At 43.9% G+C, this 14,142-nt stretch overlaps 1 protein-coding gene across 5 annotated transcripts in view; it reads right to left on the bottom strand.

Annotated features, from left to right (window-relative positions):
* The window catches only part of cdh24b (cadherin 24, type 2b), a 248,342-nt gene that overhangs the window by 92,922 nt on the left and 141,278 nt on the right, over nucleotides 1-14,142 (bottom strand). For all 5 annotated transcript variants that reach the window (XM_072688280.1, XM_072688282.1, XM_072688285.1 and 2 more), the window contains one exon: nucleotides 12,138-12,305. In XM_072688280.1, coding sequence (XP_072544381.1) covers nucleotides 12,138-12,305 — 168 coding nt within the window. The remainder of the gene's footprint in view (nucleotides 1-12,137; nucleotides 12,306-14,142) is intronic.

The following is a 14,142-nucleotide window of genomic DNA, read 5'->3' as shown; positions in this document are numbered from 1 at the left end:
CACTGTGTACTCTGTATGTAGTTGAAATGACAATAAAAACCCACTTGACTTGACTTGCTGCTAACTGCTGTATGTAACTTTGGAGAAGTGGGCAGGACAACACTCGCTCTACTGCCTTAGTCCACATGCTTCTTTCACCTTCATTGATGGTTCTGCATCTCTCAGAAGTCCAGAAAGCCTTGTCCTTTAGTGGTGGCTCAAAGCTACACTTCTCAACTGTAGGGGGGAGCCAGGAGCACAAAATGCCAATTTTCCACTGTGTTGCTTTAAAGCCAGAAAAAGCAGATTTTTTTTCATAATAGTAATATAATATATAATATAATATAAATAATGTGGTGCTTGTGCTAGCTCAGCTAACAGGCTAACTGACTTTAATTTCTGCTCTGCTGAAGTTTTACAGAACATGTCTGAAAAAAGAGAATATTTATATACGAAAAAGATCATTCGTGATCAGTCAATCATTTACTAAACCTAGATTTCACCCCGGATTCTCTTAAAAGCGCCCTCTAGTGCCTGACCAAAGAAGATGTCAAAAGGTCGCAGTTCTCCTCACTACAGATTCTCTAGTTATTGGGTCCCAAGGGTCATCAGTCATCATGGATCATAAGAGACGACAAGCAGACAGTTTCTCAATAGGAATGCACTTGCCCACGGCTGGGCCAGCCTCTATGAGCTAATTAGCTGGCTAAGTGAACTAATTGGCTTGTTATTTTGTTAATCCGTTCATGTTTTTAGCTGTAGGCTCTTCCATGAATGTACCATTGACTGCAAAAAAACGACTTCTGCACTTTTGTTTTTCCTCTGTTTCCTGTTTCGGATTTCAGCTGGACTATACTGGAAGATGCTGGCGTCTAGTGATCCCTCCAACCTCCAAAATTAGAGCAGATTTTTTTGGTCGCCGTCTCCTTACCACAGCTCGCCCCTCACACACCAAAGGCCTGCTCCTTCTCAAACAAAGTAGTTAGGTAGTATAGGTAAATTTCTAAGGCTAATGCTAATGCTGATTCCGGTTTACTAGCTAGAATCTGCTGCTAATTCTGCATGAGTGACCTGATTACAATGTGTGCTGGCCACCAACACTCCACATACCTCCACAATGTGATATGTCACACAGATTTAAAGTTCACCTTCTGCCAGAAAATAAAAGCACAAAGGGTAGATATAGCTTTCCATTCCATTTTCAATAGGACTTCTTTAGGATTAAAACTGACTTTGGTTAATGATCAAATCACACATCTTTAGTATCACTGAAAGATGTAACATTGTCAGTGATGTAAGGCTTCAACATGACTGAATTGCTAGACTGTTAAATGCTAACAAGCAGTGTTGACTAGAACTGTAGAGCTGAGCTGGTTGTGGTACTAGCGGGCAAACAGTTCCACAAAGGCAAGTTCAGTTCCTGCTAATCGATGCTCTACTGGCACAGTTTCAATGTATAAAGGATATATAAATATCTCTCTGGGATATTGTTAATAAAGGAAAATGGTGGTAACAGCAAGATACAGACACTTTCCACGCAAACGGACACTCCACCTGGACGAGCGTTCCATATATATCCCCCTGTGCCTGCCCTGAGTTAATCCGCTAACCCTGCTAAATGCGACTACAGCGAGAGGCAGCGCTGACCTTGCCGACTTCGGACGGTGCTTTTAAAGCCCTTCCATGTAATTGAGCAGAACGGCAGGGAGGCTGCCTTTGATAGTGTTATAACCCCCCTGTGAGCACAGCCAGAAATCAGAGAAGGAAGAGAGAGGGAGAAGAGCAGCATAAGAGGGGAGTGAGCAAGTGAAAGAGAGAGAGGCCAGTATTATGGTATTCTAGAGGAGTGCCAAATCCCAGGGAAACAGGAGCAGTTCACAGAGGAGCACCGGTTGTATTTTTCTGGGCCTTGAAATAAGCTCATCAAGGAACTTAAGCCTGCCTGCAGAAGCTCTGAATGAAAAGGCTGGAAGAGCATTCGGTGCCACTAGGTCAAACACAATGGCGCTCATAAAAGTCTGGAATAAACTTTCCAAAGGCACAGTAATTAATCCTGTTTCTCCCAGGATTTCACAAATCTGCCATGTTTGCAAAAAAAAAAAAAAATTAAATAATGACATGACTGAAAGTCAAAACCCCTTACAAAAAACTCGATGGGGTCATTGATTAGAAGCCAGAACATTTTTTTTAACTGACATTCTTCTCACATTCTGGCAGTACTCAATAAAACATCTGCGCTCAGAGGGTAAAAAAAACAACAACAACAACAACAACAACCACATGCTGGTGGCTGTCCCGGGATCTGTAAACGGGAGAAAGGCTAGCTAGCTAGCTGCAAACATGAAGTATAATTACAAACTGACAAGAAAAGAATTCAACCATAACAAAGGGTGATGCTAACTCTCTGTGCATTTTGCTAAAGCTGTTGATGTGAGCAAATAGCTAATGTCAGTGCTAGCTGGCTAGCTGGCTAATGTGGTTACTTGGGAAGTAATTATACAACCTACTGTATTATATTAGGATAACATCTCCCAGATAGCGAGCATATATCAGCCCACTGGCTTAATAAGGCTGATACCCCACTGCTGTTCACCCTTTAATTTGATTTTTTTTACAAAATAAAAAAATATTAAAATAAATAATATTAAAATAAACTAAGACAAATATTACAAAGAGAAAAATAATATGGATTTGGTTGGATATAAAATTATTTAGTAAGAAAATGTTGCTGAAATTGAAAATAATTTAAAAGATAAACAAAAGATAACAAAAGTACAAAAAAATGAAGGAAAAAGAAGTAAATTGGACGGTTGGTGAAAAACGAGTGACGGAAAGTGGCGTTTTGTATAATACTCCGTTTAGTGGGTCAACAGTGGTCCGCTATCCACTTGCTATCATCTTGCTATCAGGGGTATTTTAACAGTGCATAATAACTAGCATGTTAGCTTGTGTTAGGAGCTAACATATTAGCTCATGTCCAGAGCATGATCTTTATCTTTATTTATAAATTTGTTTATAAAGTTAATATAAGGTAGGATTTTAGCTACTCCAACCAGTGGCTATTCAGTTATGCTATAGTGCTACAGTTAAGGAAATTAGCAAAAGATGAGAGCTAGCAAGCTTGCCTCTGTATTATCTAATATTAGCTTGCTAATTATGCTCTGTATAAGTCTTTGTATTTTCCTTCTTTTTTCACGAAAAGTGAATCACAAGTAAAATTCGGTGAATCTTTACACCACTAGCAGTGGCTCCTAAGTCATGCTGCAGTGCTATAGCTGAGGAAATTAGCAAGAGATAGGAGCCCGAGGCTAAGAGGACTCTGAGGTAACTTTAACGTCAGCTGGCAAGCTTGCCTTTGTGTTAGCTAATATTAGCTTGAATAATTAGCTCCGTATACGTCTGCTTGCATTAGCTTCATATTTATGATTGTGGGGTTACCAAGTTAAATAAGTTAGCACTAGCATTCAGGCATTCTGCGTACAGGCGTTTGAAAGGCTTTGGAGGAAAGCCTGCAGGGAAGGGTTGTATTTGTTTGGCTGCTGAAGCCCAGAACAGCTCGGTTCAGCTTCAACTTCCATTCATTCTTCTATGTCCGCCAGCATTGGGGTGGTGATAAGGTTTGCTCTTGGGAAGTAATCTTCGGCAGCCCCAGTAGGTATTTTACCAAACCATGGGAGTCCAGAGAATGTCACCCTCAGGAAAGTCGGACATCACCTCTAGCAGTCAGGACTCAGGTGCTGGCTTCATCAACCTGACAGCGGCTTAATTAAATATAAAGCTCTTTTGGCTAATCACCTTTTCCGCAGATCTGATCTCCCGTCTTCCACAAGTCCGCAGACAAGTCTCCCTTGGGCTTAAAAAGAATGACAGAATTGCCCGAAATCCCTGAAAATTCCAATAAATAAATAAATAAATAAATAAATCAACAAGCCTTCATAACAATGCAGCATTATCAGGTCTCAGACCCCAATTATCCTAACCTGAACTGAACGGATTTACAGCTCTCTTTTTTTTCTTCTTTAAATCCTTTCAATTCTACTCTTATTCCAAGACTCTCCCAAACCTATTTACCATTTAACCGCTCAAAGCCCGGGTAAAACGTAGCCCCTGATTCACGGCAATAGAATGAACAGGCCCACTGTTTTTTCGTCTGCAGAGCGGTGATGCGCAGTGCATTCACCCTCCTCATTAGACCTTGCATTCCCATTCACTGCTCACTTCAGCTCCATTTACCTCCTAGGTCTAAATAACATTTACATTCAGGCCTTTTAGCAGACGCTCTTGTCCAAGGCGACCTGCAGAACTGCTTCACTGTCCACTCAGAAAACATCCCTAGCTAATGCGAACAGGCTAGAGTCCAAAGACGTCTCTAAGCTGAGATGCTGCCAAATACAGACGTCCGTACGGATATCTAGCTACATTCGCTCACCAAGCACTTTATACCAATGCCGGGTAGGGCCTCCTCCTCTTTCTCTCAGAGCGGCCCAGATTCTTCGTGGCATGGATTCCTTAAGATGTTGGAGTCATTCCTTTAAGATTCTGGGATTCAAAGTTGACTTACCAGCCTTTTCAAACAAAGTGGTTGGCCTTCACCCTCTCAGCACTGATAGCAGTGTGTGGGTGGGAACTGCCAATGGTAAAAGTGTGGAGAACGTTTGAAAGACAAATAAATACAATTGTTCAGCATTTCATTGGGCTTGAATGGGGCTCCATGTCTAGGAGGCGGCTGTGCTATTCAGCAAGTTGTCAGAACCTGTGCCTGTCAGTAAAACGCATGGGTTCTAATATGCTACAGCCCGTGCTAAAACTGCATGAGTAATTAGCTAACGTCAGTGTTAGCCGTTTCGCTATCTAATGTGGTGACTCGGGGAGAATTTCTGCAACCTATTGTATTATATGAATATAGTGTAGTTTTAGCACTGTGTCATGACTAGAGTTAGCCTGGAGCTAACATATTAGCTCATGTGTAGTGTATGATCTTCATCAGGTACGATTTTAGCCACTCATAATTATTGCTGTGAGAAATGTATCAAAATCTTTGTGAATTTTGTGAGTCATTCCACCGCCAACCCCAGTGGTTATCCAGTTATGCTGTAGCACTATGTGTAGCTAAAGAGGCTAGCTAGCAAAACAATAGCCTGAAGCAAAGAGGCCAATATAATGTTAGCTAGCAAGCTTGCTTCCATCTATGCTGTATTTTTGTTGCTGTGAAATTTCTTTATCCAACCAAATCTGAATTTTGTGAATTCTTACACCACCAGGGGTTACCCAGTTGTGCTATAGTGCTAGGGGTAAGGAAATTAGCAAGTTTGCCTTTGTTTTGCCTTGTATTTCTTGTATTTGGACTCCACGGTGCCAACCCATTGCCCTTACTGTAGATATGGCCATGCTCACTGCAATACCCAAACATAGCACGCAAGATTGCCTGTAGTGTTCTGTGGTTAAACACCTTTAGTTGGAGCAGAAAGTTCTGACAAGTTCATCAAAACTGCACACACGCCCATCTCAGTCGGCCAGTACAAAGCATCAAATGTCCTGCTGTTGTAAAACAAGCTGCTGAGTGGACTGCTCAACTCACTTCCACAGTCAGAGATAAAAGCAAATGCTACATGCTGACCCGGCTCCGTTGACGGCTCATGCAGAAGAAACCTTCAGAAGAAGCCCTGCTTCAGGTAGCTCAGGAATTGATGTGATGGAGGTCAAAGGGAGTAAGGAGTAAGGAAGTATCCTGCTGCACAGGCTGTTGGCCCAGTCCCTAAGACATAAAGGATTCATGCATGATACCCAGGTGATGGTGCTCAGGTCCAGCCTGAGCCTGTTACACTGACTAGGTTAAAGGAAGGAGGCTTCCAGTAATTTCTTCCACATAGTGAGCTAGCATGGATACACATATACCAATATATACCAAAATATAAACTAATGGAGTTCCTTTTTTAATGCACTTAGACCAATCATTTAATCCAGAATATGATGTAAATATAAAACTAACCTAGCTTGTTAATATTGAAAGGTTTGAATGAAATATATACATGACATGCTTCTCAAAAAAAAAACTATGTGGGTGTGGCCTGAAGTTATGAACACACTTAACTGACATTCCGCTGTCCAGCCTTCCAGCCTATGCCAGCATTGTATAGAGTGCAGAACTGTACACAATAGCGTGAGAGGTGAGAAATGAGTGAAACAGGCACTACACAAGTAGTGCTGTAGTCGGCTCCCAAAGGTTCAGTATCATCCTCGCGAGTTCCAGTGGCTGACAGCTGGGCTTATCACAACGAATGCATTCCTGCCTCCTAAAAAAAACACTTCTTTGGTTTGTGCACTTGGTTATTTTTATATATATTTTTTTTATTATTATTTTTAAAACTTCGCTTTTAGGCTTCTTTTTTTTTTTACTGCAGCAGCGCCCTCCTGTGGCTGCGTTCAACTGCTTCTTAAGGAGCAGTTGTTGCCATATGTGACCCCACATATTTATGTGGTCTGTTACCTCGCAGCCTTGCCACTGCACACCTCCCTCACTGCTGTCCATCGTCCATTTATGAGGAATGGCGAGCTGGATTGACAAAATAGTTGCGTAAATTTCGATCTGGCTGTTCGGTCTGAGTCACATTGTCGCATATCGGATTCCGATACCATGTATGAAAGCAGCCCAAATCAGGACTGAAGATTTTAAGAACCACTGGTCTAGAAGGTTGTGACTGCAGGGGTGCCTCCAGTAAAACTTGGTAGTCGCCCAGCGGATCCATTTTTCCAGGTGTGTTTGAGTAGGCCAACTACCTGAAGACAGGACCGGATTAGTTAGTTGCAGTACTTTGCTGAACATTATTCTGTTTTTGGGGTCCATGAACTGTCTCTCATGTCACTTTACGAAATTTGCATCTCCTTTCTTTGCTGAAGAACTGAGGACAGTGTTTTAGGAGGTAAAGAAATGCGAGGTGCGAATTCCCTAAATGCTCTGGAATATTCAAACATGCCCTGTTGCGCTCATCAAAGCAGAAAAGCCAGCTTTTCAGTGGCGAATTATGCCTCGCCTTTGCGCAGTTTGACAAACGATACAAAGTAAACATTTCTGAGTTATTAATCACTATTTTCCCTCCTTGTGCCATGAATCTTTCACGATCCATACACCCTTTGTTCTCAATGTAAAGAGAGAGACAGAGAAAACAAGGCTCATGCAAGAGCAGAATAAAGCTTGTATGATGAACCTCCCCTATAGAGCTCAAAGGAAGCATGTGCATGAGCCCCTGTGGCTCAGTCCAGCAGGCCCTCGGGGATGCTCTCACATACACAGAGAGAGAGAGAGAGAGAAAAGGGAGAGAGACAGACATTGTTAGCCTCTCAAAGAGAGCAAAGCCTCTTAGACATGCCTGTTTGTCAGAGCAGGCCTACATGACCGCGTGCTCATTCAGAAGTGCTATGTGTGACTGAGCCGCAGACGAAGAAGATGTGCGACAGCATGCTTTTTACACTTGTCTGTGTGTGTCACGGTCGGGCACACGCTACGTATATACCTAACAGTGCCTTGCAGGAGTGCTCAACTCCATTAAAAGTCATAATCAAAGTCAAATTCGCCTGGATTACAAACGTCGCTTGCACAGATTGTTCCAGACAGCTTTCGCTGCAAAGCCAATCTGCTCCGAAAGTCAAACCTCAGTATTTGTCAGCAGATCTTTAAAAGCAATTAAAACCTGGAAAACATGCTGCTGGTGTAGGAATTTAACCCTTACAGTTCTGCTGTGCCCGTTTCTACCAGCCTTGCCCCCTGTTAGGGACGTCCTGAGAGCCCTTCCAGCTTCAAGTACGGCTCGGCTCGACCCGCCATCCCTCAAAATCCACGGAAGGCAAGCGCCCAGGCTTTTTTCTGTCCTGCACCAAAGTGGTGGAACGAGCTTCCCCTGGGTGTCCGAACGGCAGAGTCACTAGCTGTCTTCAAACGCAGACTGAAGACCCTCCTCTTCTGAGAATACTTGGGTGAAGAGCAGAGTATGGTCACATTATTGACTTGTGTTTAGTAGTGTCTAAACTTAGAGGTATATTTGAATTCAAACTAGCTAAAGGTTATTCTTGAGTAAATAGTAAAGCACTTTTGTAAGTCGCTCTGGACAAGAGCATCTGCTAAATGCCTTAAATGTAAATGTGTCAGACCAACTGCCCTCCCACCAGCCTGACCCCCAGGCCTTTTCCTAAACTATATATTATCCTATACTATAACCACCCTAAAAGCATGCCGGTATCGTAGACTTCATAACTCAGGATCAATATAACTTACAGATACACCTAATAGAACAAGCAGCAACACTTAAAAAGCTTTTAAAAAAGGTAAATGTGCAAGTATCTGTCGCTGTACAATGTATGGTGAAATGTGTCCTCTGCATTTATCCCATCGGTGGTAGTGAACACACACACACACTAGTGCACTTGGGGGAAACGAGCACACACGCACCCGACGCGTTGGGCAGCCAACTTCAGCACCCGGGCAGCAGTTGGGAGTTAGGTGCACTTCCGCTATGCAGTTTTCACTCCCCCGACCCCCAAGTCTTACCTGCCGGTAGGATTTGAACCGACAAACTTCCGGTCTCAAGCCCACCTCTCTAACCCTTTGGCCACAATTACCGTATCTAAGCTATTCTATTTTTATAGCTCCGTCTTCAGGCATGAAGAAAATTTCTGATCAAAATATGGTCAAATTTGTACTTATATTAGTTAATATTTACATCTCAATTTGTTTTACATATTTAAGTAGCCTAGAATCTTCTGAAAGTAACATGGCATGTGTGACTGTCTCATAGAAATTTTTTGGAATTTTTAGGTGAATAAAGTTACATTAAACTATCATGCAAAATGTATCTAAGGGTCTAAGAGTTATAAGGGAGGAAAAGATCGGATGGCATCAGATATCAGATATCGGTATCAGCAGATACGCAAGGTTGCAGTATCGGTATCGGGACATGAAAAAGGGGTACCGTGACAACACTAGCATTAAGTATGTAACTATACAACTACATCATACAACTACATCATTCTTTCTTCTCTGTCTCTGTCCTTTAAGTATGCAAAGCTGCTTTGTGACAACAACAGTTGTAAAAAGCGCTATACAGATAAATTTGACTTGACTTGACTTGACATCACTGCACGAAGATCAAGATTTAAAAGACAACAGTGTACAGAATATGTGCTTAGTGTGTGTTTTTGTTTTGAGAAAGAAAGGGGGAGTGAGGAGAGAAAGGTCTGAGGAAGGCCGGGAGAGTGAGAATGGTTCTAGGAACAGGAGAGTAAGAGGTAAGGTTTGTGTGGAGAATTCAAATGCTGTACTGCAAAGCCCTAACATAATCTGATTCCTCTGCTGGCTACTGTATCAGGATTTAACCACTATACTGAAGATTACCCTTTAAATATGCAAATGAATTATAATGCCATCAAAGTAGCTCATTCATTTCAATCTTGGCCTGTTTTTTGTTTTTTAGTTTTTTGCATTCCAATGAAATTTAATTAACACATTCTAGAGATTATATTATCATCAATAAAACACTGGCTGTCATCAGAAACTTCAAAATGCCTCAGTATTTATTTATTCGTTCCTTTGTAAACGTATGATTTTGTGGATTTTCTGGTGAGGACTACCAGCTCCATACTCCATACCACCAACACACCAGCTCCATACTCCATACCACCAACACACCAGCTCCATACCACCAACACACCAGCTCCATACTCCATAGCCCCAACACACCAGCCCCATACCCCATACCATCAACACACCAGCCCCATACTCCATACCACCAACACACCAGCTCCATACTCCATACCACCAACACACCAGCTCCATACTCCATACCACCAACACACCAGCTCCATACTCCATACCACCAACACACCAGCTCCATACTCCATACCACCAACACACCAGCTCCATACTCCATACCCTCGACACACCAGCTCCATACCCCATACCATCAACACACCAGCTCCATACTCCATAGCCCCAACACACCAGCCCCATACCCCATACCATCAACACACCAGCCCCATACCCCATACCACCAACACACCAGCTCCATACCCCATACCACCAACACACCAGCTCCATACTCCATACCCTCAACACACCAGCTCCATATCATCAACACACCAGCTCCATACTCCATAGCCCCAACACACCAGCCCCATACCCCATACCATCAACACACCAGCCCCATACCCCATACCACCAACACACCAGCTCCATATTCCATACCACCAACACACCAGCTCCATACTCCATACCCTCAACACACCAGCTCCATATCATCAACACACCAGCTCCATACTCCATAGCCCCAACACACCAGCCCCATACCCCATACCATCAACACACCAGCCCCATACCCCATACCACCAACACACCAGCTCCATATTCCATACCACCAACACACCAGCTCCATATTCCATACCACCAACACACCAGCTCCATACCACCAACACACCAGCTCCATACCACCAACACACCAGCTCCATACTCCATACCACCAGCTCCATACTCCATACCACCAACACACCAGCTCCATACCACCAACACACCAGCTCCATACTCCATACCACCAACACACCAGCTCCATACCACCAACACACCAGCTCCATACTCCATACCACCAACACACCAACTCCATACCATCAACACACCAGCTCCATACCACCAACACACCAGCTCCATACCACCAACACACCAGCTCCATACTCCATACCACCAACACACCAGCTCCATACTCCATACCACCAACACACCAGCTCCATTCTCCATACCCCCAACACACCAGCTCCATACTCCATACCACCAATACACCAGCTCCATACCACCAACACACCAGCTCCATACTCCATACCACCAACACACCAGCTCCATTCTCCATACCCCCAACACACCAGCTCCATACTCCATACCACCAATACACCAGCTCCATACCACCAACACACCAGCTCCATACTCCATACCACCAACACACCAGCTCCATACTCCATACCACCAACACACCAGCTCCATACTCCATACCACCAACACACCAGCTCCATATTCCATACCACCAAACACACCAGCTCCATACTCCATACCACCAACACACCAGCTCCATACTCCATACCACCAACACGCCAGCTCCATACCACCAACACGCCAGCTCCATACCACCAACACGCCAGCTCCATACCACCAACACACCAGCTCCATACCACCAACACACCAGCTCCATACTCCATACCACCAACACACCAGCTCCATACTCCATACCACCAACACACCAGCTCCATACCACCAACACACCAGCTCCATACTCCATACCACCAGCACACCAGCTCCATATCATCAACACACCAGCTACATACTCCATACCACCAACACACCAGCTCCATACTCCATACCACCAACACACCAGCTCCATACCACCAACACGCCAGCTCCATACTCCATACCACCAGCACACCAGCTCCATATCATCAACACACCAGCTACATACTCCTTACCACCAGCACACCAGCTCCATATCAACACACCAGCTACATACTCCATACCACCAACACACCAGCTCCATACTCCATACCACCAACACACCAGCTCCATACCACCAACACACCAACTCCATACTCCATACCACCAACACACCAGCTCCATACCAACACACCAGCTCCATACCCCATACCACCAACACACCAGCTCCATACCAACACACCAGCTCCATACCAACACACCAGCTCCATATCAACACACCAGCTCCATACTCCATACCACCAACACCCAGCTCCATACTCCATACCCCAACACACCAGCTCCATATTCCATACCACCAACACACCAGCTCCATATTCCATACCACCAACACCCAGCTCCATACTCCATACCCCCAACACAAAAGCTCCATACCACCAACACACCAGCTCAATACTCCATACCACCAACACACCAGCTCCATACCACCAACACACCAACTCCATACCACCAACACACCAACTCCATACCACCAACACACCAGCTCCATACCACCAACACACCAGCTCCATACTCCATACCACCAACACACCTCATCAACATTTCAACAAGCTATGCTTCTCCAAACACTGTGTAGGCAGTGTAAATGTGTAGGTGTACATGTGCGTAGAGAGGCCAGTGTGTACATGCAGATGGAACTCACTCTGTGTGAAGTGTGGAGGGTTGTCGTTGACATCAGTCAGCCTCACAGTAACTGTGGTGGTTCCAGAAAGCCCACCAAGATGGCCACCCATGTCTTTGGCCTGAAGCACCACGAGGTACTGATCTTGGGTTTCTCTGTCCAGGTCGGGCACGGCTGTGCGCAGAATTCCTGGGAGGGGAAGAGATATAGAGATGGGGAGAGAGAGAGTAATGATTCACTATATAATGTCCTCATAGCCACCAGCTGGTTCTCAATATCAAATCTTTTTCATATTGTCAGAGAACTTATATTGTCATACTGGCCACTGGCACAAAATAACATCATCACAACTTTTATTTTGCTGTGGCCCCCTTACTGTCCAGTTTATCAGAAACACCTGGCGTGTTCTTCAACTCACTGGACACTTTATGAGGCCCACCCTTAGGGCATTCAAGGCATTCAAAGAAGATCTGACCGTTTCGGGGAACTAAAGACAATACAGCTCTATAGTCTGTAGTTGATTTCTATTTAATAGACTCATTATCCCTGTTGTATTTAAAGTCTACATGTAGTTGAGTAATTGTATAATTACATTATTAAGTTTTATGTGGAATGCTTAGGATCTCGAAATCAATTTTTCTTCCAGTGGTATTTAGGCAGAAACTCCACACAAGCTATCCTATTGGTTAATATTCCAGGAGCTGCACTGAAGGCCTTACACATCAGATGAACTAGCAACACTATTAAGAAAGACTTAGCAATCAACCAGTCATATATTGCTTTTACATGAGGAAATTGATGTCATTGTGGGCATTCTGAAGGTTCTAGATATGTCACTGACTGTAAACACAAGAGGCAGTGTAGCCAGCATTCAGTTGAAACAGTGGCAGCTCTATGGCAGGGCACTTTGCAGAGTCACTGTTAAATTGCTACTTACAAGGTTAATATGTGCTAAACTCGTGATACAACTCCTTGTCTCACAGCTAACAATGTGTTCTTCACGTGAAATGCAGTGAATGAATTCCAGTTTTTCTCCAAATGCACGTCTACTGTCTTTGGCCAAGGACTTGAGGTGATGTGTTAAAAGCAGGAAAAATAGACAATCATAAAAATCTGAGCCACTTTAACAAGAACCAAATAGTGATGGCTAGATGACTGGTTCTGAACATCTCCAAAACATCAGGCTGGTCTTGTAGAGTATTACCAGTGTGCTCCAAACAAGGACAACCAGTATACCGCTGACAAGGTATATTGGGCGTGCAGGGATCATTGATGCGATCCATAGAGGCCCCACCTCACAACTTAGAGGATAGGCTGATAATGTCTTGGTGACAGATACCACAGGACCACTTCAGAGGTGGTTATGTGGAGTCCATGCCTCATATGATCAGATCTATTGTGATGGCCCAAGGGGGGCCTACTCATTGGTATATGTGAAGGGTGATTGGTATATGACTCTTCCAAGAAGATTATATTTGTACAAGCAACGCTGCACAGTAGAACAGTACACCACCTAAGCCTTCCTTGGTTTTTTTTGGCAGTCCTGGAGGGGTTTTAATGTGTCTTTCTTTTCAAGCATATGAGCAGTTCTATCTGTGAGTTTCCATGGTCCTCCAGACCTCCACAATTCCCCTGCATTGCCAATTCTTACTGATATTCCACACTGCAGAAACCACAAGCCTTCCCCTTGCCTTGTGTGCACAGATTACTTTCACTTTCAGATCTTTAGACAGTTAGAAGAGCCCATGTTTGATAAGTGTTAGTACAAGGTTTGAAGCCTAAGAGTTTATAAATCTTGGAAATGTGATTCAGCTGTTACTAAGAGTTACTAATTTCAAATGGTGACATGCCTCAGGACTGATCTGCTAACACACCTGAGCCTTTGCAAATCACAGGAAATCCACGCATTTACAAACACTACATTGCGACCCCCGGGTCATAGTGGTAGCGCATTGGACCACTGAGCCATTTAGAGCCCTTGCGGGGACTACTTTTCCATAAGACACGTTTATGTACATATATTCCA

Source organism: Salminus brasiliensis, chromosome 9, assembly GCF_030463535.1.
Source record: "Salminus brasiliensis chromosome 9, fSalBra1.hap2, whole genome shotgun sequence".
Lineage (NCBI taxonomy): Eukaryota > Metazoa > Chordata > Actinopteri > Characiformes > Bryconidae > Salminus > Salminus brasiliensis.
The sequence above is the reverse complement of the archived record's forward strand: the minus strand, read 5'-3'. Positions and strand labels throughout refer to the sequence as shown.